The sequence below is a fragment of the Pteropus medius genome, unplaced genomic scaffold (genome assembly GCF_902729225.1).
Source record: "Pteropus medius unplaced genomic scaffold, Ma_sr-lr_union100, whole genome shotgun sequence".
NCBI classification, from domain to species: domain Eukaryota; kingdom Metazoa; phylum Chordata; class Mammalia; order Chiroptera; family Pteropodidae; genus Pteropus; species Pteropus medius.
Window position 1 is genome coordinate 8,544,231 of NW_024355205.1, and position 24,729 is coordinate 8,568,959.

The following is a 24,729-nucleotide window of genomic DNA, read 5'->3' on the forward strand; positions in this document are numbered from 1 at the left end:
ATTAGAAAATGAAAAAAAAAAAAAAAAAGAAAGAAAGAGAGAAAAGGATAAAATAGGCAGCAAAAACTGCAGTGGACATACATTTTTCTTTATGGGGGAATATTCGGTTTCTGGATTTAAGCAAATTATTCTAATCTAGAAAAATAGATTAAAATAATTTAGAAAATATAACCTTAGAATATTACTTCATTGCAAAAATAATACATATTCATTAGGGAAAGTACAAATAAGCAAAAAGAAAAAGATCAGAAGAAATCACCTGTAGCAAAACCATTGCTAACACTTAGAAATTTCACTCTCCAAGCTTGTTCTGGGCATACTTATGCAAATAAATACATGGACAATTTATAAAAATGACTTAGTATGCATAATTTATAACCTATTTATCATTCAAAAATATAAAGCAAGTTCATTTCTGTATTATTAATATGAGTGTCCACAGACAGCAACATTTGTAATGACTCCCTAGGAATATATCATGTAGCATTTCAACCATTCTCTTGTTTTCAAACATTTAGACTGTTACAAATTTTAATTGGAAAAATATTTATTTAAATCCCTTTATGTGTACCTGAGTTCAACAAATTCTTTGAAGTGGAGCTGCTGAATCAAAAGTTTAAAAGCCATTAGGTCATCTTGCCAAATCCCTGTCCCAACACGTGGGTTCTCCCTCCAGTATGTGTGAAAATGGCTGCCTCTGAACCAACACTGGATGTTGTCATTGTCTTGAAACTGTTATCGTGATATTTCACTATTGTTTTAAATTGCATTGTTTTATTTGTGAGTGTGAACATTTTTTCAAGTTTATTAACTTTTAATAATTCAATAATGAAGTTGAGAGAGGTATTAGAAGTCTACTAAACTAACTCCTGTGGTATCTTTAAGAGAAGTACATCCCAGCCTCTTCTTGAATAATTGCTGTGGGATGCACTCACCATTATACAGATAGTGATCTTTGTTATTGAACTACTCTTTACTATAGAATGGTTCTAATGTTAAGTCAAATCTATCTTTTGTAGGAGTCTCTCTTATTGATTCTTATTCTAGGGCAACAAAGAACAAGTCTTCTCTGCCTGCTATTATCTGACACATTTTCCTTTGGTTACACTAAAAAAAAAATGCTTATGTGAAAAGGCTTAATTATTAGAAACCAGAATAAAAAAATCAGATGGGAATTAAAACAGAAATTTCTATTAATTTCTCAGTGAGTTTATATAAGGCAGAAAGCCCACTTAAAATCGATGTATTTTATATACGTGAAATAATTACAATGTTCTAAACTGTATATTATTGCTATGAGGGAACTGATATTTAATATTATTAAATGTTATTGATTAATTATTCTGCCAGTAGATCTTACATGAGAAATTAAATTGGAAAATTTTGGACAACTATAAGAAAAAATACACAAAACATAAAATTTCATTTTAAATCAGGCCTTATATGACACAAGACACTTGGAAGATTACCAGTCTACTTTCACCAACAATATGTGGCAGTAACTATCCTATGCCTATGTATGACAAATGAAAACAAATTAAAGTCTACTCATTTTTGAAATTTAAGTCATAAAAATACTACTACAGCAAATTTTTATTTTTGTAAATGCCACATCGCCTTACTTTTTGTCTTATCATCTGATAGTTCCCATGAGTATTAGAACTGGCTGTAGGGAGTGTTGGAACTCCCTGCTTTGAGTAGAAAATATTGTACTATCAATGTTTAAAGTAACAGCAACCAATACTCACTGAGCTCTTACCATATTCCAGGCAATGTCCTAAGGTCTTTTGTGTTTAACTCATCAATTGTCACTGTAATCCTCAGAAAGAGCTGCAGTTATGATCCCTATTTCATGAGTAGAAAAGCAAGTCACAAAAAAGTTAAACGATTTGCCCAGTACCAACCAACCAGCAAGAGGTGAACCAGGGATCCTACAGCAGGCATTCTGGCTCCAAAGTCAGTACACTTTGCCATTAATCTATACTGTCTGTCCAATAAGCATCACAGCAATATTGAAAAGTTATTGGTTTCTTAGTCAAGTGATCACTTTTGCCAAGTATCTGCTATGTGCAAGCCACTACTCTAGTCACTTGCACTTTTTGTTAATGCCTAGTTGGGCACTAGGCGATGTGTCATGCATCTTTCCTCCCTTCTACACCCAGAACCGAGAGATGAGAGGTCAGTTAGAGCCTTTCCTTCTCATATAATTAATGGCAAGTTTACCAGAGCCCATAGTAGATCCCTTTTCCTGTATCACCATGTAAGACATTTTTGCAAAAAGTTTCAAACTCTATCTAAACCTTTTATTACATTCTTCTGCTTCTTTGTCTTCATCCATTAAGCACATTGGAATTTTAAGAATATTCATCTCTTTCTAGCTTCTTGTACATTTTTTTATAGTAACCATTCCCCCAAATATCAGATGTCTGTGGAAAGGAGCAATACGTTGGCCTTTGAATATGAAGTTAAATCTATAGTCTAATTGTTCATAGAACTGCCTTTTGTCTTGGAGCTTTATCAGTATAGCTTTATTTTCTAGGCAGTCATCTAAGTAGCACAATTTGAAGCAATTCCCATAAGATTCTCTTCTATCTTCATCCTACTTCCCTCTAAAGATTAAACTCTTTAGTGGAGATAGGCAAAGTCTTGTGTCTTATATGAAAAAAAAAAAAATTATTTAAATACCACTGATGAGAGAGCCAGAAAGCAAATGGTATAAAAGCAGGAAAGAATTCAGGGTGTTTGCAAAAAAATCAAAGTTTAGTGTTAACTAATCTAAAATAGACTTCACTACTTCTAGGTCTCACTCAACCTTTTGCACCTCAAAAGTTTATTCCAACAGTACTTTTCTGGGGGAAAAAAATTCTTTTTTCTAATAACTTTAAGGCCTAACTGCATGATACTCTACCCTTCCTGTATCCAACACCAAGTTCTCGTTCAAGATTCTCTTACCATCTTAAAATTACCATCATTCTTGTCTTCAAAGCCCAGATAGGGGCTAAATGACATGCCCTTCTTCATAGGAACTGACATGTTGTGAGAGAGGCCATTCCAGTGCGATGTAAGGAGAAAACTGGCAGTACCCTCCATCTTTTGGATGGCAAAGATTTCCTTAAAAACATTTGATAATTCCAAATAGCTTATGTAAATACTCTCCCTGAATCAAGGAAGTAGAGCTCCCCTCCTCATCCTCCCTCAGCTGTGGGTTGTACTTGAAAGCTTGCTTCCAGAGAAGAGTCTATAGATAGGAAGGGAAAAAAGTAACTTTACAGATCAGAAACAGCAAACACAACCTTGGCCAGGTGATGAAGTTAACATTAGCAGTGGTACATCAAGTTGACAGCATGGACCCTTGATAAGATGTGATGATTCTAGCACTTTATTTCTGTTGTCTTCCTCCCAACAACCTATAACCCCCATCTAACCATTAAAAAAATAATCAGACAAACCCAAACTGAGGGACATTCCACAAAAAATTTGACAAGTCTTTGAAACTTATAAGGTTATGAAAAACAATGAAAGCCTTAGAAATTGTTGTAGGCCAGAAGATACTAAGAAGTCAGATTTTTGGCAATACAACTTGTAGCTGCTAAGGTTGTGGTCTATGACAGTGGGTGTTAAATATATTTGAGAAGATTTTCTGTTTTCTGACTGGAATTATATACAACTATATAATGATTTCACTCTCTATACTTTATTGATAAAAACTTTTTCATTGGATTCAAGCTAATCTAAAATTTTCGTGTAGATTTATATAATAAGACTCAAAGATACTAAATTTTTCTGTATTTTGGATACCATAAGTGAAGATCCAGGCCTAATATTGGATAAAGGAGTTTTGACACATGCACCTGCTTATCTCATATAATTTGCACACAAGGCAAGATTAGTGTGTGTTTCTATGAAATTTTCTTCTTAAAGCTTTTTCTCTGTCCTGCTAGTTGTTATGAAGACAGGCTCTTTACTTTAATTAGCCTCTCAGTCTACCTTTTTATATCATCACCTGGCTAGCAGTCATATTATTCAAAGATTTGGCTTAATTGGTATAAACAAATATCGCCACTTAGGTTCACAGGATAGTTTTTTGTTTTTGTTTGTTTGTTTTTTTTTTTGTCAAAGTAAGATAAGTATTTATAGCCATAAAATATCTGTTCATCCTTTGTGGTTTATATTTTATTTCATCATGAATTATTTTCTTCCAGCATCAGGCCATCAGAGCTCATAAATTTAGGTATACAATATAAGGAAAGAAATATCTATAAGAAAAAAACACATAGCCTTTACAATGGTGAAGTTATACAAAAATCATCTAGTAAGTAATCACTTTTGATATCGTCTTATAATGTTATTATTTTATAGATTGGTATGAACAAGACAAATGTGTATCAGGAATGTTGGTATTCCATGATGAACTTGATAAAGGTAAGGAGGTCCTGTGATCTCCACTTGACAAAAGAGGACAATGAAGCTCAAAGACATTGAGCGACTTGTCCAAGGCTGCACAGCATACAAATGGCAGAAGTATAAGGTCTAAGCCAGAAAACGCATGTAAGGTGCCCACTATAGTTCCCTAAATAGAGTTGGCACAGAATGTTAATTCTTTCCTCTAAATATTTAAGAGATGAAAATAAATAAAAACTACTTTTGCTTTCAGGAAGCCCCAAACCACATAGAATGATATATTAGTTTAGTTATTAGCTGACTAGAAAACGAATTACAAAAAAAAGAAATTGAAAAAAAAGAATCATTACCATACTGAAGTGTATTATTTGGAAGTGTAGTGCAAATCATTCCTGAAGCTCCATCACATAATGAAACTATTTCACTCTTTACAAATCTTTTTTCAACTTATATCCAAGCGGCAGCTTTACTTTTATAGAGCTATATGTTATTTTAATTCTAAAATGTTAATTTTAGAATTTGTGTTGAAATTTTGCTGCAAAAAGGTACATTATTATTTGTTAATATTCAATGTACATTTATAAACTTGATCTATTCCATAGGACTTTTGTCAGGATTACAAGAGATATTACATGCATAGCACTTAGAACAGTATCTGGCATACTATAAAAACTCAAAATGATTTTATTAGTAATATTATTATTATTGTTATAATACCTCAGAGCATAATCTTTGTTTTGAAACATACTTGAGCTTAAGGCCATGGTCTGCTGTATACTAGCTATGTAAATTCAGGCACGTTATTAAAGCATCTTGATCCCCTCCTCTATTTCCTCATCTGTCAGAAGGGCATAATGATACTTTACAGGTTGTGAAGATTTCTCCTTTGGTTTGACATAACGAATTGTTTCTCAAACTATGTTCCTTGTCCTAAAAGCATCAGCGTCACATGGAACTTAGAAATGTAAATTTTGAGGTCCCATCTTCACCCTACTGAGGAGAGAATGGAGTGGTGCATAGTAGTTTATGCTTTAACAAGCCCTCCAGCTGATTCTGAGGCAGTGTAAAGTTTGAGAACCACCAACTTTTCCCATAGCAGGAGCTCAGTATGAATGTTTTCTTTTCCTAGATACTGAGCCATCATAATGACAAAAGCACAGTTTCTACCTCCACAGAGGTAACCATCAAACAAACATAAAATTACTTCTTGAATTTAGCTTTTCTAGACTTCCATTCTATTATCCATTTACCCCATGAAGCAAAAAGAAAATGTTTTCACTTTGTCCAACATTTTGTTTTTAAGGGCATGATTAAAAGACCTCTTCTTTCCATCTCATTTTGTGCATTATAAATACAATAACACAGCTCTGGTTTACATTTTAGCAAAATGAAAAAGTACCTGCAAAATCAAACATTTAGATATGTTGTTAAATTAACTGCTTAAAAAATAGATTTTATGTTACAAAAGATATAATTTCCTTCTAGATAAAAGAGAAACTGGAGCTTTTCCAAAACTGCAGAATACTCATTTTCAAGGGAAAACGGCAAAAGAATACAAAATAAAAAATAAATGAATGGGAAGCCTTGAGTTCCATTTGGTCCTTTTGAATGAAAGGACCGTGGGTTTATTGTGAACAGCTGTGTTTATGGGGTTTGCTGATCACTGCATTGCAGCTGTACCAGCTGACTAACAGGAAGGTTAAATTAAAAAAAGAAAAAGTAGACTTGGAAATGTGTTATCTCCTTCCGAGGAATTAATGATATTGTACTTTTTTTCTATCCTCCCCTATAACGTGATGCTGTGAAGGTGCATTTAGGTCATTGAGCATCGGAGCCCTGAAAGAGCTGCCTGAAGTGAATACACCGGCTTTTCTTCTAGACCCTGAGAAATATTTTAGGAAAGAGCCAGAGGAGGACGGTCCCCGAATTCCAGAGCTTCCATCACTTTCTGAGAGTAAGTCCTCAGCCATCACACACTTCCATCCTCTCTCTCCATGAAACTCAACCAATTAAAAAAATACAGCAGAAGCGCATGAAAGGAACACATGTTTGCCTTCTGGGTTAGAGTGAAATGAAGTGTGGTTTGACTGTTAAGATTTATGGCTCAGCTGCTGATCTGTGCTCTCAGAAGGAACAGCCAACATGCTGAAGTGAAATACATAAAAATAATATTTTTATTTTGTCACTTTTCTGAAGTCAGAATGCCGTGTACGGGTATTGTAAGTTGCCATGGATAGAAACCCCTACCCCCGAATAATCTTAATTTTCAAAACCAATACTCTAGAGAAAGAGACATCATAAGACTGCTTTGGAACAGTCTCTGTCAATCTGGTTTTGTTCTTTTCATGTGAAACACTGTAAATAGAGGCTACTTAAAGCGTATTGTCTTAGAGACTTCCAGCTGCAGTGTTTGGCTAATATGATGAGAGCACAAGAAAGCTGAATTTATAAAACATAAATGAATAATCTCTCAAGATTTCGAAACAAGATGTGTAAAAGAATGCTCTATATTTCAGACTGTAGCTTTCTGAGTCTAAGAGTTTGAAGAATAACTTCTGTACCAAAAATCCTACCCTCACACAGAGGCCCCGCAGGAGTGCAGGCAGCACAACCTGATTCTCAGTGAGGCACTCAGAAAGCATATGGACACAGCAGGGAACTCATTTAAAATAATGAATGAAAAGTACATTTCAACTTGTGACAGTCAAAAGATCAGAACCGTCTTCGGAGGTCTGTGGTTTCTAAACTTTTCAAATTCTCCAAGATAGGGATTCGACATCATCCTTGAGAAATAATAACACTGTAGGAGGGAGGCATTTCTTTATGTCCACACCTGAAGAGGTTTCTCCCATAGAAAGGGTGAACAGATGGTCAATATATATATATATTTTTTAATTTCACTTACGAGCAAGGTATAGCTGTCATTCCTTGTCGCCACAATTTCTAGTCCAATTATTATCAGCTTCCTTTGCCTTTTCTTAAAGTTTCTCTTTTCTAAATTTGTAATCATTTATTTGCTCTCATGAGGGCCATCTATTGTTTCTGCTCATTTCTTTTAAAAACCGGAATCCATAAACTTCAGGGCTCTCAATAACCTTTAGGGAATCTGACAGGGCTCTCTGTCTTTCATTCTATTGTTTTTCACCAGGTTGGTTCCTCTTTAGAGATAAATGTGAGGAATACTTACCTGGTCCGCCTGAGTCACAGATGGAAGAGAATCAGGGAACAGACATTAAGAAGAGCTCCAGAGAGCTAAGATAAAGTGTGAAGACAGTTCAGACACAGAACATGCACACAGGAGTCAGAACTGAGACAAGAGAAATGGGTGACTGGGAGCATTCAGAAGCGGGAGAGCAGGAAGTGGGGGAGGTCAACAGTCAGGGCTTCAGACGCCTCTCCTCAGCCATGTGTGAAGAGCCTTGTGCATTCTCCTTCATCCACAGATGAATTCTCCTAATGGGTCGGGAGGGTGTGTGTTGGGGGAGGTGAGTTGATGGCTAAATGAAAACACCTAAAATACCTAAAAGACTAATAATATATTTTCAAAGATAATTTTGTTCTCCTGGATTTCTCTCTCTTTCTTTCTTTCTTTCTTTCTTTCTTTCTTTCTTTCTTTCTTTCTTTCTTTCTTTCTTTCTTTCTTTCTTTCTTTCTTTTGTTTTACATTAGTTTCAAGTATACAGCACAATGGTTAGGTGTTTATATGATTTATAAAGTGATTCCCCCAATTACTCTAGTACCCATCTGGCACTACACACAGCCATTATAGTAATGCTGACTATATTCCTGTGCTGTACTCCACATCCCTGTGACTGTTTTGTAACCACTAATTTGTACTTCTTCATCCCTTTACCTTTAAAAGTTCCTGTAATTTTCACTGTTTTTAAAAGTTGTTTACTCTCTTTTGCTTTTTTTTCTTCAGCTTTTCTTCCTTTGCCTTCTCTGTAAGTGAAAATAGTTTCCTTTTTATTTCTAAAGTTTCACCAACTTGAGGGAGAGATAAATACAAACTATTGAGGACAACAGAATGCTCAACACATGATACCACAGGTGAAGTTCTGTGGAAGAGCCAAGGAAATAGCCATATTAACTCTGGCTGAGGCATAGAAAGGAATTCAAAGCAGAGGTCACGTCTGAGCTGGACTTAGAATGAGTAGGCATTCAAAGGGTGAGGGAGGAGAGAAAGAAGTCAAGATGAAGGAACTAATGTCAGGAAAGACACAGCAGGGATGAAGTAGGGTAGAAGTCCAAATGATTTTAAATTTGCTGCAATGGCTGACTTCATATGGCAACAGGTTAACTGAGTTTGACACAATGAAGAGAGTTGAGTCTGGCATGCATTGAGTTTCAGGTACTGGTGTGCTATTTAGAAGTAAAGTTCTGGAGGATGGAAGAGGACTGTAACATGCTTTGCATACTGAAATAATGTTTGCTCACTTATGTATTTAGCCTTCCCTAAGGTAGATGTTAAATGCGCTAGCCCCTGTACTGGATGTTGGAAACACAGAGCTAACATGTATATGCCCAGCATTCAAAACCTCAAAGACTAGTTAGGAAAATAAACAAGGAAACAAATAATTATATTTTATAGCAAGGTCTATGATAGAGATAAGCACTAGGTACTGTGAGACCACGTGGTTTTTCAGAGGAACCAGATTATGTCTGAGCTGGATATTAAATATTGTTATTAGTTAAAAAAAAAATAGGGATGATGGTTCTGGCAAAGGAATAGTATATGCAAATGTAGGGTGGTAGGAGTAACCTGGTGTACTAAGCAAGCTACATGTAGTTCTCAATAGCTGGGTTCTATAAAAGGCATGATGGAAAATTAAGGCTAGATAGATAAATGGGAGCTAGATCATGGAGCACTTAGTTTACTGTGTACTAAGGACATTGGCATCTATTTTGTTAGAAATGAAGAACTATTAAAATGCCTTAATCAAATATTCTAAATTATCCCATTTTATCTCTTTTATTAATTCTTTTGTTTTTGTATCTCTTTGTATTGTTCTTTTAGTGATTGCAATATTCTTTCCTATGATCTTTATTTCTTCTTGTGGTACTGTATTTCCCTCTGAGATTATTTTCCTTCAGTCTGAAGACTTTGTACAATTTTTTTATAATGTGGATCTGCTGGTAAGTTATTTTCTCAGCTTCTATGTGTCTGAAAAATTCATTTATTTCATTTTGAGTTGGAAAGATATTTTCACTGGGTTTAAAACTCTAAGTGGCGGGACTTTTTTTTTTCTTTCAACTCCTCAAAGATAACATTCCATTGTTTCCATACTCCCATAGTTCCTGTTTAAAATCTAACTCTTAATTTATTGTTGCTGCTTTGAATGTAATATCTTTTTCTGGCTGCTTTAAAGATTTTTTTCTTTATCCCTATTTTTCACTTTTCTCTATATTTACACTGCTTGGGATTGATAGGAATTCTTTAATGCCCCTTCATTTTGGACAATTCTCAGCCATTGTCTTTTGAAATATTATTTCTTTCCAATTTCCAGTCTCCTGTCCTTCTGGGTTTACAATTACATACATGTTAGACTTTCATTGTATCACACATTTTTCCTATGTTTCTACTTCTTCTTTTTCTTTTTCTATTTTCCTTTTTGGCCTTCATTTTGGATATTTTATATTGACTTGTCTTTGCTTTCACTAATCCTATCTTTTGCCAGTCTGTTTTAAACTCATGTTATCAGTTCCTAATTTCAGATTTTATATATGTAGTTTTTCAGTTCTAGAAAGCCATTTGAATCTCTTTTATGTGATTCTAATTCTGTTGAAATTACTCATGTTTTTATCTATTTTGTTCAAATTTTCTCTCTGTTTTCTTTAACATATTAATAATAGTAATTTTAAAGTCTTGACCTGCTAATCAATATCTAGATGATCCTGGTTCTGTTTCTAATGTCTATTTTTTCCTTGGTTATTGGTCACATTTTCCTTTTTCTTTCTAAGTCCTGTAATTTTTGTAAATTTTTTTATTGCGTGACAGAAATTATATATGAAAGATATATAGATACTGAAATTAATGTTATTTTCTCCCAGAGACAGTTCATTATTTCCTTATTTCAACAGAAAGCATGAGGAGCAGATTATGTTAATTCAATTAGAAACTGAGCTTGGTCAGTGCTGGGTTATAGCTCTAGTTAGACTTAGTCTATTTCTGACTCCATATGTCTGTTTTAGGCCTCTCTCTTTTGAGGAATATTGTCTCCTAAGTACTGCAAGACTGCAGGAAACCTTACTTTGCTTCTTCAGTTCAGTCCACAGTCTCCCACAGCACCCCAGCACTCAGAATGTGTCCTATGGGGAACACAGGCCATAGTTATGGAATTTCTCTGAATTCCAATCTACACACCAACCCACATAGTCATCAAAAGCTTTTCTAATTTTACTTCTCTTTAGAATAGTCTTTCTGTTCATGGTAAGCGAGTTTCTTAGAAATGCCCAGACATGATAAATCCCCAGAGGGAAGAAAATATTTGGCAATCTCAGCTGATCTCAGAAGGATTCTACCATCTCTAGAGTTTTAATTTGATAATCTTTGCTTCTATAGTCCTCTGATGACTTTAAAAATTTATTTCTTTAATTTACCTGTTTTCTTTTTCTTTTATTTATTTTTTATTTATTTTTTCCTATCTGGTACAATGAAAAGAATGGCCTGCTACTACCTATTAAATCCTAACCAGAATTAAAATTCCCATTGAAATGTTTAAAACAAGAAAGTGACATGAACAGATTTGCATTTTATAAAGCTTTCTGGAAACTCTGTGATGAATACATTATAATGAGGATAGATTGAAGGCAGCATATTATTGTATTGGGAAATTGTTCACAGCCAGCTACCTGCTTTTAAATCCTCAATTTTCTTTCTACTATTTGTTTATATCTGGATAACTTACATAAGCTGCTAGTCTCCATTTTCTCATCTGTTAAGGGGACTAATGATACCTGTTTCTTATAGTTGTGTGGGTTAATTTTTAACACAATGACTAGCACAGACTAAGCATTCATTAAATGATATCTATTATTATTTTGAAGATAAAGAGGCCCCAGAAAGGAAGTAATTAATTTTAGAAAGGAAAATAATTTAAAGGATTATGTGCCTGATGAGATGTTAAGATATATATGACCATCAGGTTTCTAGCTTGGATAACTATGTCAAAAAAAAAAAAAAAGAGTATTATTGAGAGAGGAAATACAGGAGGGGAAGATAGCTTTAGAGTCAATTTTTAGAATATGTTGAGACAGAGGGCATGGTATATCTACCAAGAAAAGCTAACGTTTTTTCAAGAAACTGAATATAGTAGGAAGGAAAGACAAAGAGCAACTGAAGAGCAAGTACAGTCAAGATGGGCATGTTTTAGAATTAATTTCATTTTTAAGTTCACATTTTTTTCTGATTTTAAATATAAATTTTGAGCTTTATGGAAAATTAGCTAGTAAGAAGCAAAGAGAAATGCTTGAATAGCAGATCTAAAGAGCAGCCACTACTCCCAGGCCTGAGACAGAAAGGCCAAGGGAGATGCCCGCCCAGCAGGTAGAGCTTTCTGGAAGGCTGTTTTCAGGGATGCTCAGGGAAGCCATACACAGGGAGGTGCTATCTTTCAGAACTCGTTGAAAAGCCATCAAGGGAGTGCGGGGGATGCTGTTCACCGGGAGGAGTCGCACTGGTGGCCCTCTGCTGGACTCTTGGGGTGTAATGAAAAGCCATTTACTGAATAGTACCAGACAGGTGTCTTTGTTTTGCAAAGCCATCTGAGAGAGTGACAACAGAAGTTGCTGATTCTGAGCTCTAGAGAAGCCATATCTGCATTGCAGGAGTCTGGAGCTAGAAAAGTCACTGTAGGAGCTTGGTCCTGGAGAAGTCAAGCTGTAGGAGCCTAATGAGAGAGAAACTGTAGCCCAAAAGCCGATGATAGGAGCACCCTCTTGGAAGATAAATTCACTTTTTCTTTAGTGTCCCTCTAGTGCCCTCTAGTGACAGAGCTCAACATTACACCAGCTGGAAAAGAAGTATTTACAGTCCATTATCACAGAGCAAGCAGACGAGAGGGGCTTTGGAGTTGAGGGCCAATACATTGATAGCTGGCATGTCATCATTTTACTTGCTCTTTATGCTTTTCCCCTCACACCTGGTTCTTTCATAACCTTTGAAATAACCACACCTGGTTATTTCGTAACCTTTGAAATTGTAGTCATTATTCCTACTTGTTATATTAATGGTTACAGTTGCCTTTTGGGAGAATTTCCATTTATAAAAAGAATAAAACTTGGAAGATGCAAAGCAATTCAGCTATAAAGGTATAAGCCTGGCTTCAAATCAAGACTTTACCATTTGCTAGCTGTATGACCTTGAACAGGTCAATTAAACTCTCTGTGCCTTAGTTTCTTCAAATAAAAATGGGCATTGTATTCATTACCATCCTCATAATGTTGCTGTGGACATAAATGAAATAACCCATGTGAAGCCCTTAGTACAGGACCTGATGCCTAATAAGAGTTTGATACATTTTCTTTATGGGTAATATTTTATTATCCTACTAAATAGTTCTATGATGTAGGAATTATTATTGTCCCTATTTTCTACATGAAGAGCCTATGGCATAGGCATAAAGAGTTTAAATAACTCATCTAGTCTTTCACAGCTAGTAAAAGGTGCACCCTAGATGAGAAGTGTCCATGTTATTCAGGTGTCCACATTATTAATATTTTTAGGTGCAGCCTTCCTTGTTCAAAGAGTATACAAATCATATTCCCAAGGTAGCCTATTCTTATGCTGACTTCTAAAACCAGCCATTTTGCTATTATATTATCTGGTTTTTATCACTTTTATTTAAAATTGTTCATCTCCTTTTCAGAAGTATACTGCTGAATTTAAAAACTGTTATTACAAAAGAGAAATTTAAAAAATCTCTATTACCAATATATCCCTCCTGCACACTATCATTACAGAGTGTCCCTTAAATCTTTGCACTGCATTTTGCACACATTCCTGCAATCTCCATAATTACAGTGTGCAGAGGGTTATTTGGCAATCGTATGATGAGAGACATTTTGCCAGACTTACTTTCAACGTTCCAAACTATCACTTTGGAACTAGGGACAGTTTTCAAACACTTCGTAATCCCTAGGTGACTTTTTATTCTTACCTACAGGTTTTTAAATGTCCTTTTGCATCCTCTTTCTTTCCCTTTCAAGTTGAAACATCTTTCACACTCTCCCTTTAGCTTCTAAGTTGTTCCCTGTGGATTCTCAAACAGCTTGAACCTCCTCTTTGATATGCTTGATTCAAAAATCTGGAAACTACTTAGAAGTGTCTCTGGGTCAAGTTTTGCCAATAAATTCACATTATATCTGTAAACCTTTAAAACTTCCCGTGCAGAGAAAATGTTGCATTAGTGATACCACAGGTGAAGTGTTTTGTTGTTGTTGTTGTTCTGTTGAAGACAAAATGAATGAGACAATTAAACAGGTGCTTTCAATCAGGCCATTGCGATAGAGAAAATGCTCACTAAAAAGGAACACCTCGAAGAAAAGGAAGTGAACCTGAGCTGTAATAGAGGCAGGTCAATGAATCCATGAGTCTTACTAGACTTCTGAAGAAGGGTAGAAAGGGTCTTACCTCAGAATGTGAAAGAGCAGAGTGGTTCTTTGCTGTTATCTGTTTCTGGAATACAGAAGTGTGGGAGGATTCTTAACTGTCTCTGCTTTCCCGGAGCACAGGGCTCAGGTAAAGTTCAATATTGTCAGTCCCCTTACTTTTGTTCATGATGAATGAATATCACTAATCACTGAACAACGCAGAGTTGATCGTAAACCTGGGTGGAGCAAAGCTCAATCTAAGAAGTCATCTCTCAGGGATTCTTTTTGGCCTTGCTCCTGCAAAATCAGTTGAACAATATGTTACAGGGTGATGGCAGTCGTTTTGGAGTCCTGGAGATCCTGAGAGAAAAGGACAACTGCAAGGCAGCTTAGAGTCTAAATAGGGATTTGGGCTATAGGCTTTAGTTCTCGGTTTTAGTCAGGTGTGAGAGCTGGAAAAGTTAGTTTGGAGGATAGTCAGATAGGAAAGGCAAGTGAAAGATTTGGAAATTTGGTTAAGAGTTGATAATTTGTGCAAGGTAGCAATTTCCAATCTAATTTTCAGGTAGGATCCCAAACTGGTTATTTCCAAAGAAGGGGAGGGAATCAATTGAAAATCTATTGCATGAGACAGATAAGACCCTGCGAGACCACATATCCATTGGTGAATTGCAGTTTACAAAAAGGGGACAAAATAGTTCAAAAATGGTGAACTCGGCTTTGAATCTGACCACCTGGATGGGTATGCTAGAGATAATACATGGTTTTCCATTGAAACAAAATTTCTCTCTTAGTTCTTAAACTACAGGTGAAAACATATACAGATAAAGTTTTTAAAAATTCTAGTTTAATGTAGCTTTGCTTTAGAATATAATCTTAAATCTAGTACCAGTAAAGAAAAAGAATCAATGATATTATAAAAACCTTCTTATTTGAACAAATGATTAAAGCTTATGAACAAAACATTTACAAATATATTTATTTTAAGTAAGAAATGAGAGATTGCTACACATGAGTCACTCCAGGAAATTTTAAATAACTAAAGATCTATAATGAGCACAGAACTCAAGAGACATTTTAGATGTAAAAATCTTTCCTATTATTATATATGTGCTTACTCAATAGCACCAAATCATCTTGAAAGTCACACATACCCACCAAAATTTGGGTCACACAAAAGAGAAGTCATTAATATGTGAAAAACATTTTCAAAAAGTTTCAACAGATGCTCCAAACTGTATGTCATCAGGGAAATGCAAAGTAAAATAACAATGAGATACCACCACACACCTGTTAGAATGGTCAAAACCTGTAATACTGACAACACCAAATGCTGGCAAGGATATGGAGCAACAGGGATTCTCATGCATTGCTGGTGGGAAGGAAAAATTATACGGCTACTTTGGAAGACAGTTTGGTGGTTTCTTATAAAACAAAACATATTCTTATCATACAGTCCAGTAATTATGCTCCTTGGTTTTTACCCTAAGGAGCTGAAAACTATGTCCACTCAAAAGCCTGCACATGGATGCTTAGAGCAGCTTTATTCATAATTACCAAAATTTGGAAGCAACCAAGATGTCCTTCAATAGGTGATGGATAAACTGTGGTCCATGCAGACAATAAAATACTATTCCACATTTAAAAAAAAAAAGGCTCAACAGGTTCCAGATAATTATTTAAGAGTCATATGAAGATTATGACAGCATTTTGATTAATCTTCGCCAGGCTGTTGCTTTGTTACCTGTTACTAAATGATGGCTAACGTTTAATGACAGCTGAGCAATCCTATTCTAGCATCTAGTTTTAGAATTAGAGCCTTGACGTCAAAATGCGGGCTGTGGGTAACAGCATGGGCATCACTCAAAGCGCGTTAGAAATGTAGCATCACAGGCCTCAAGTCTCATCTATTGATCACAACCTGCATTTTAACAAAGGTGTCTAGGTGATTTTTTAATGCACATTAAAGTTTGAAAGCACTTATCTAGAGGACTAGAATAAGATGGGGGATGTGAATTAGAGAGGTGTTCAGAATTCTGTACACCCATAAACTAACAATAGCTGGTCACTGCAGTGCTATATTAGCATAGTCAGCAAGTCCCTTCTTTCCAGGCTGCCTTTGTGAGGTTTGCCACTATTGCTCATCTGATAGTGGCCAGTCGGGGGCAAGGGAAGGATCAGATGACAAAAGATTAACTTTGCTTCATTAAAACCACTTGAGTCATTTTATTTTAGTGAAAATGTTTTAGTAGCTTATGACCACAACATCTTATATTTTCATTTTTTAAAAAAACATTGTAACAAATCTTGTCAGGCATCCAACTATCAAATGAAGTGATGAATGTATAAATGTCATATTTTTCCAGGTAGGAAATAGTGAATGTAAATGGTTAGTAATAACATGAGATGTTGAATTTAAAAGCAGGGGTTATGGTAAAGGTATGCATGACACAGAGGACCCCCTTTCTATCACAGTTAGCTAGCCCTCAGGTCTCTGGAATTCAAGAATTCTAAAGTTACAGTGCCGAGCCCCACCTGGAGGTTCTTCATTTATTTGTTCATTTGTTCAACGAATATATTTGTTGCACCTCTCATGTACCAGACACAATGCTAGGTGCTAGGGGTATAGGGGGTATAAAGGCAGACAAAGTCTTCACTCTCATTGAATTTATCACCTGGGGAAGAGATAGATAATGAATAAATAACTAAATGTAAAAAGATGAGTTGAATAGTGATATTGATAAGAGGTATGAAGAAAATAAAGAAAATAATGTGATAGGATGTGCTAGAGGGAGCATCAGTGCTTGTCTCTCTGATTTTTTGAGCTGAATCCTGAAAGAAGGAAGCAGACTTCCAAAGAATTGGGGGCCAAATATTCCAAGGACAGAGCACAGAAGTGTAAAGCTACTGAGGTGGGAATAAGGTTGACACATTTGAGGGATGGAAAGGTCAGTCTTGCTGAAGGTGAGTGAGATATGGAGACTGGTACAAGATGAGTTTGGGGGGAGGTTGGGATCAGGCCATGTGGGGCCCTGTAGCCTGGTTTAAGCATGAAGGGAAGCCTCTAGAGGGCTTGAAGAAGGGATGTGACCCCCAAGAATTCATATACTTTGGCTATTGCTAATCCTTCTTAGAGAACTACTCTCAGAGATTCTTAGTAAGTTGTGGGGCCCAGAAAGCAAGCAGTGTGAGACTCTAGGTTCCTATGTTAGCACCTCTGTGGGAACTTGAGGGTGCTAAGATAAGCTGTATATTTAAATAAACATAAACTGTCTTTACAAGGCGTATCTAACATATTCCAGTCATAAACCACAGGAAACTTGACAAACCAGTCTATTTGCCTCTTAGAACACTTTACCCTTGCAGTTGTTCTGTAATAAACAGTGTATTTCATGGCAAGTAGGTCAGTCAGGGTTCTGGGAATCAGAACTAGCAGGACCATGTATTGAAATTTATGCCAAGGAATTGGCTTATGCGATTGTGAGGATTGGTTGAGTAAGTCCAAAGGAGTAAGGCTGAGTCAGGAAGGGAAGATCATGGACAGGCTGGGCACAGGCTGAAGCAGTTGTCCACGGGCAGTCAGGAAAGGAGGAGAGGGGACTCCACGGGCAAAGGCAGACACTGTTGTCCAGTGGCAGAATTTCCTCCCTCTCCTAGGGATCCTCAGCCCTGCTCTTTAGGCCTTTCCCTTTTCCCCTTTCGTAATCCTTCCTCACCTCCATGGTCCTTATTATCAATTAAAATTCTATCCGGACTTTAAGTTCCCTTCAGATAACATCTGTTTTTTTAAGTTTTTCCTCTGATTTCTGCATATTCTTATAATCTCTTTGTATGTTTAACCACAATTTATGTTGTATATATTTTCTTAAAACTATTTCTTATTGCATATGATATTTTGGTCATTTGGGCACTGCTTCTACTTTCTACCAGTTGGAAGAAACCCTATGACTTAGTCATGTTTGTGCCCCATATACTCTTGAGCACACAATGTTGTACATAACATTCAAAATTATTTTTTGAATATGTGGCACAATTTCCTCCTACTTCTCACTGATGTACAATATAACCACTCATGGGAATAATTTGACTGTTTTTTTTTTTTTCTGAAGCCATGGATCCCTGCAGATCAAAGTATCTTATAAGAATGTGATTGCAGATGTGATTGTTTAGTCATGCAGACAGTCAAACTGTGTTTTGATTATTCTAATTGTCTTATTTCAATACAGAATAATTGACTCTTGGATTTTTATGAATCCTTGATAGCTGTTAAGTAGATTGAAAAACAAAAATGGAAAACAATCTTCTTTAGTCTACTGTTAAATGGTGGCTCTCTATCATGATATAAATATATTAATAGAACTAACTGTTAAAATTGAAATTGAAATCAAAGGACTGGCAGAAGCTTAAGAGAAATTTTCTCCAAGTAAACTCTTGCTTTTAAAAACAAGTGAAACTTGAGAATTTTTACCCTACTATTTCATTTAATTCAGTCTCTTCCCAAGTATAATTTACATGTCATTTTCTTCATCATTTTGTAGCTTTGAAAGCTGTATTTGTTGAGAAAAACCTGTTTCCCAAAGACATTCTGGATCGTGAACAAAGAGCCAAGCAATTATATCAAGAAACAAGTAGTGACGTGAAGATAAAAAGAAATAAGAAGCAATTATAATTGAAAGAAAAATAAATATTTTATTGTCACATAAAGTACGTGTATAAAATGCAGAAAAGGAATCAAGATTTCTGACCCCCCTTTTTATTTTATATTCCAACTTCAGGAAGTTTTGTTTTCAGATGATGTTTTAGTTCTGCTTTACCCATCACCTTGCATTTTTTTCTGTGTTCTCAATAAAAGAAAGATTGTATTAAAGAGGGACTAGTATCAATTGATATTATCTATTCTCAAATGTTTTTATGTAAAAAGATACAATTTCATAATAAAGTATTTCTACCAGTTACACCTTTAATGGCTTCTCTAGACAAATATTTTTGGTCAGTTTTCATTGTAAAACCTGAATGGAAACGAAATAAGAAAAGTACTGACATGGTAAATACCTACGGACTTGACTAAGACAACAATTCCCACTTAATTACACTTTCTATTTTTTTAAATGATTCTGATAATACAGTTAGACCTTGTCATTATCATCTGTTCTATTAATTCTCATAGACATATCCATTCTTCTATGTACTTATTGAGAAATTACTGATAAGTTCTACTTCTATACTTTGTTATACTGTACTCTATAATTTAGTGGCATAGTACAACCAAAGAAATAATAGCCTCAAAAAATTTTTTTAAAAATCAAAGGGACAGGGTCTATATAAAGGACTCACTCTATGTGGAAAGTTAAGTAGAAAATGTTTGGTTTTGAAATATAGGCTTTACTTTTTTGATCCATTTTTTAAAAATAAATATAATCTACAAGGCAACTAATATTCTTATGCTGCTTTATTTATTGTCTCCTGTACAAATAACTAATAATATCATTCACATAACAAGTTATTTATTGTATATTAGTATTTTAAAGAGTCCTTTCAAAAATATTTGTACTTTAAGAAGAATTTTGCAATAACACACACAAATAAAATAATTAACAATGTATACGGGCCTACTCTGTCTAGTAATTGCATCCAGTTATTGATGGCAATGTTGGGTTGGAACCCAGATCTGTTTATTAGTATAGTCTGTGGAATGAACTATAACAATAGAACTTACAGTATCAGTGGAGTAAACGTTTTAATTTCGTGGACAGGGTGGCAGAGAAAAGTTTTCAGAGGACAGTTGCCTACCACTCTGTCTACATTTAAGTGCATCCTGAGGCAGGCATTCTGTATACATTGCTTTCCCTTCTCATTGAGTGATAGTCACACATGGGAAAGGTGTAGGAGAAAAATATATTTGAAGGAATCAATCAATAAATGTTGGAGAATGTCTTCAGAGTGGTAAAGGCCCTAGAAATTATGTTCAAGAGGAATGAGTAAAGAAATGGGAGGTCTAGTTTAAGAAAGGGAATTTATGGGAGATACAACCAATCCTCAAATATTTCAAAGCTCCAGTGAAGAAAAAGAATAGAAGTAGAACTGATGGGCACCATTTTAACAAGGCAGATTCTAGAATTGCTTCCTAATACCTCTTAAAACATGAAAAGTTTTCTCATTTTCCCTTTTCTCCTCATTGTCACTTCCCATCTTGGTGCAGAGAAGTTGGCAGAGGGCCCACTGTAGGGCAATGAAAGGAAGAAGGAGGAGCCTAGAGAAGACTCAGCAGATGATGCTTACTGGACCCAAGAGTATGGGAGGAGTGAGAGGGAGGGGAAATTAAAGGACGGGAAGGCAGAGGGAGTGAGCGGAGGAGCTGATCCGGTGGTTGGGAGATTGGTCACATTGAGCAAGTAAGTACTGAATAAATAAATGAATAAAAGTAGTAAATATATTGAAGATAATGAGAGCCAGATATCTCACTGTTGTCGAAGGTAATTATAAAATTCGTAAAAAGAAAAACTACAAAGGAACTTGAGGTTTTGGATTGAGGTTATAGATATCAGTATGAACTCATGGTTTCAGATGGATAGATAGAAAGACAGACAGATAGATAATGAAATATTTAAGAGTGATATAAAATTATATTTGCAGCTTGCTCTCGCACAATTAAAAAATATGAATTATAATATGTATATATGTATACACACATGGGAGAGAGAAATATAGATAGACAGATAAATAGATGAGATTAGTTATAGACAGAGCACATATATGTGGTGAAATTATGACAATTGGGAAAACAGAGAAAAGAAGAAAGGGAGATGGTATTATACCAGCAACTTTCTGTAAATTTAAAAGTATTTCAAAGCATATTTATATTTTAAAAATGAAAATGTTGCTTGGGACAAGGGATTTCTTGAAATGTTCAGGCAGAGGCTGATTAACACTCTCGCAGGGTTACTGCAGAGAATTATTCCACTGGTTGGGAGATTTGACTGGACAATCCATCATTTCAAACTTAGAGCATATGATTTATGAATCATATATTGGTAACAGTACAGTGGAGTAAAATTTAAGCCACATTTCCAGAAATTTAAAGGAATATTAAGATGTTAAAGAGCTGTAATATGGGTACCAGATACTTTGTGAAGGCTCTTTTCTCCATCCATTCCTCCATCCTTCCATCTCTCCCTCCCTCCATCATCCATCCAATTATTGAAGACATATGCAAGGGACTATTTTAGATACCAGGTATACACAAATAAATAGAATACACTTGTCCCGCCATCAGCTTTCTAAAGTGAAGGCACATAAAATGCAGTGGTGTATTAAGCAAAGATTGAATGAGCCCACTAGTTTTTCTGGTAAATTTGGAAATTCTTTTACTAAACATATTTTATCTTTTTTACCCCTACACATGATTTTGTTTGAAGTGATTAGTCTGAAATATTTTGGTTCATAAAGACAGACCTTCTCTCTATAGCCTACTATGTGTGCAAGGTACTATGCTGTGTGTGACTCTAATCTCATCCTTAATTAACTTCAGTGCTCCTTCTGTGAAAGGAATTAAGAAGAGCTGTCTCACAAGTATATTTAATGAGAATACAGCTTTTAAAGGTAGAAAAGTCTCTTTTAATGTTACTGTTTCTAATACTTAGGGACAAAACACACACAAAAGGAAAAATAAAAAGACATTTAGTTATTATGTCTTACTCTTCTTTTATACCTTACAGCATGTAATTGTGCTAGGTAGGTAGCATGGTCTCACCTATCAAATGTTAATAGAACTGAAGACTTTATAAGGTGTTTCTGAAATTAACATTTAGATTTAATTATTTAAGATCCATTTTTCACAATGAAAAGAACTTGTCACATTAAAATAGATTGTGCCATAATTTTCAATGGGCTACTTTGTTTGTAGTATGAAGATTTACACTAAATATAATTTAATCTGTTCTCTTCAGAACATTTTCCTCCTATCACCCAAACTATATGGACAAACTAATAGGGGGAAAAAAATGCCTGAAATTAATCTATGGAAAAATTAACTTTTAACAAAGTCCTTTATTTAATAATGAGAGCATTTGATTATATGTTTTTAAAATTTGAAATTAAAAAATTTTTACTTTTAAAAAAACTCTAAAATGCTAAGAAAGATAATGAGTTTAAACTTGTAACCACTTGCTATTATTTTTATACATATTCCCAGGTTTATTTTTTTACAGTGGAGGTAGCGATGGTGTTCAAATTTATACAAAGACTCTTTGGCTGTGACTAATGATAATTTTTTTTCTGATGCTCTAAGGGCAAAATAGAGTTATAGAAGGAACAGATTTGTGAGAATATTTAAAAGTTTTGCAGTAATATTTTATAGTCAATTGTGATATCTTTATTGTCTATTAAAAGAGCTTAAACCAGGGAGGAGAAATTCATGGCCATTGCTTTTTACTCCCTAAGAGACAGGAAAATATAGAGTCTTCTTGAACTGCTCTAACATAAGGTCCTTACAGAACAACTTCATTAAATGATCTTACTAAGACAGAGCATCTGTCTCTGTCACTGGAAGTAAAACCGATAGCCTGTTCCTTGGTAAATCACATTATGATCCAAGAAATGTGGGACGTAATAATTTGGTAGCCAAGTGTACTTGTGATGAATGTTTACTGGTGTCACTACATGGTAGAAAAGCATTGATTGAATGATAGTCTTGGACATTAGGACTTATTATTTATAAATTGCAGAGCAGAACAAAAAAAGATAATGTTCTTGTATGGTATAACTGTGTTTTGAAAAATTATCTCTAGCAGTGTTAAAAGCTGGAAATAAGTTTGCTTATATTAGAGTAAATGCCATCGACATTATTGATTTGAACTAAAACAGAGTTCAAAAGCTAGAAATAAGTTGCTTATATTAGAGTAAGTGATATTAGGATATAATCTAAAATTTAAAAAAAAATTTGAATATGCTTACTTACATGGTAAATTAACAATTTCAGTAAATTAGGAGATTATAGCCAGTAATGGTCATTATGCTACTCAGGTCTGTTATTAAGCTAAAACCCTATTAAGATGCTGGAAGAAGTTAACAGGGTCCTTGAAAAAGTATTTTAAAATAAATTCCTTTTAAAGGTACCTATATTCATTTCATTTATTTTTCATGAAATTATCAGAATTAATATTATATTTAGTAATCAATAGTGAATACTTGCTTAATTGTAACTGGAATGAATTTTTCACTTCTATTATCAGAGGCCACTGACAAATAATTCAATGTATTTAATATCTGATTGCCAAGGATGTGATGAATTAGAACTAAAACAATGAGATCAAAACCCATTCAATTATGCATCCTTTTTTAATTAATGAACTGTTTGTAGACAAAAAAAATATGTAAAATATTAAAAACACAAAAGTAACACCAATGTTTATTATCAAATTACCTATATTGAATAGTATTAACTTGATAAAATTTTATCAATCAATAATCTTAACCTGGTCTTTTTGTTTAACATAAAGATTATATTTCTTCAATATCGAGTCTTTTTCCTAAAGATTCAAATGGGCCTTGTATCTACAAATATTCCTCTGACTGTTGTATAATTTGATGAATTGTTGAGAACTCTGTAAATGCAGCAGTAATTTGTCTCAGCATTATGGACTTGATTTAGCTTTATTCTTTTTCTCATAGGCATTCTGAAATATTTATGATGGAATACATTGGTAATCTGACGTGGGAGTCCTGTGAGAAACAAAAAGAACTAATTACTAGCAAATTTACAAGCACTGGCACATTCTTTCAAATTCTGTTTCTATTTATTATAAAAGAAATGAAATAATGAGTGAAATAATAACATAAACTTAATGTTATCTTTTAAAATTCTACTATTTTCTCTCTTAGTTCTTGCATATTTCATCACTGATCATTAACCTGATCATGTTAGTCCTATACAAATGTGGTGAACACCTGCTTTGATTTTAGAGGAATTAATCGAGCGACGTTCAAGATAAATAGAGTTGGCCTTGGCTGTCAGGTGTTGCATGTGCTAGTGTTTCCCAGGAAGCATATTTTAGTTATTACTGTGAATGATCAAAAGTGAATTTTGGGTAAGTACCTTAAAATTAAATAGCTTTTGAATAAAGTATGTATACAATAATATTGACTAGGAGTGCTTAATAGGATAGGAATGACATTTCAATTCACTTTGGTAAACATTATTTAAATTTATCAAATTAACACATTACTTTTATTCTCTCTCCTTAAAAGGTATCACTATAAATTTAAATATCAAATTCTTATAGAACTATTCATTAGATTGTTTAGTTCATCAATACTTTGTGATTTCCGATGAGATATGATCCAATAGCCAATGACGTAAGTGAATTTTTAAAACCAATTTTTTGTATGTTTGCAATTTAATAAGTACCTAGAAATTTTCTTGGAGAAACTGTTGCTCAAAGAATGTAAATTTTAATTATTAAGATTATTAATAACAATGAGAAGATAACTTTCAGATTCTATAAGGAAAAAAATTATATCCTTTATAATATTATTTATTAATACAAACCAAACGCAAAAAGATGTCTAATGGATTGCCACATGATGACTTAAAAGTATTAATAACATTTTGACTATATATCTACAAACTATTTTGAGCAAAAATCTTCTGAAATATTGAATGTATTAGAAAACGATACACAGAAATTTATTTTGTATGTAAAACTTCTCTTAGCCATTAGCTTTTACTGTTGTTGTGCT

The 24,729-nt window shown here is 34.5% G+C and overlaps 1 protein-coding gene across 2 annotated transcripts in view; it reads left to right on the plus strand.

Annotated features, from left to right (window-relative positions):
* Positions 1 to 24,072, plus strand: part of WDR49 (WD repeat domain 49) — a 115,461-nt gene extending 91,389 nt beyond the window's left edge. Inside the window, exons 17-20 of one of the 2 annotated variants that reach the window (XM_039857547.1) lie at positions 4,203 to 4,312; positions 6,209 to 6,355; positions 18,531 to 18,696; positions 23,872 to 24,072. In XM_039857547.1, coding sequence (XP_039713481.1) covers positions 4,203 to 4,312; positions 6,209 to 6,355; positions 18,531 to 18,661 — 388 coding nt within the window. In that variant the 3' untranslated portion in view covers positions 18,662 to 18,696; positions 23,872 to 24,072. Of the gene's footprint in view, positions 1 to 4,202; positions 4,313 to 6,208; positions 6,356 to 18,530; positions 19,113 to 23,871 lie in introns of those variants that run through there. The other variant, XM_039857546.1, reaches the window with a different exon arrangement.
* The last annotated feature ends 657 nt before the right edge of the window (positions 24,073 to 24,729 follow it).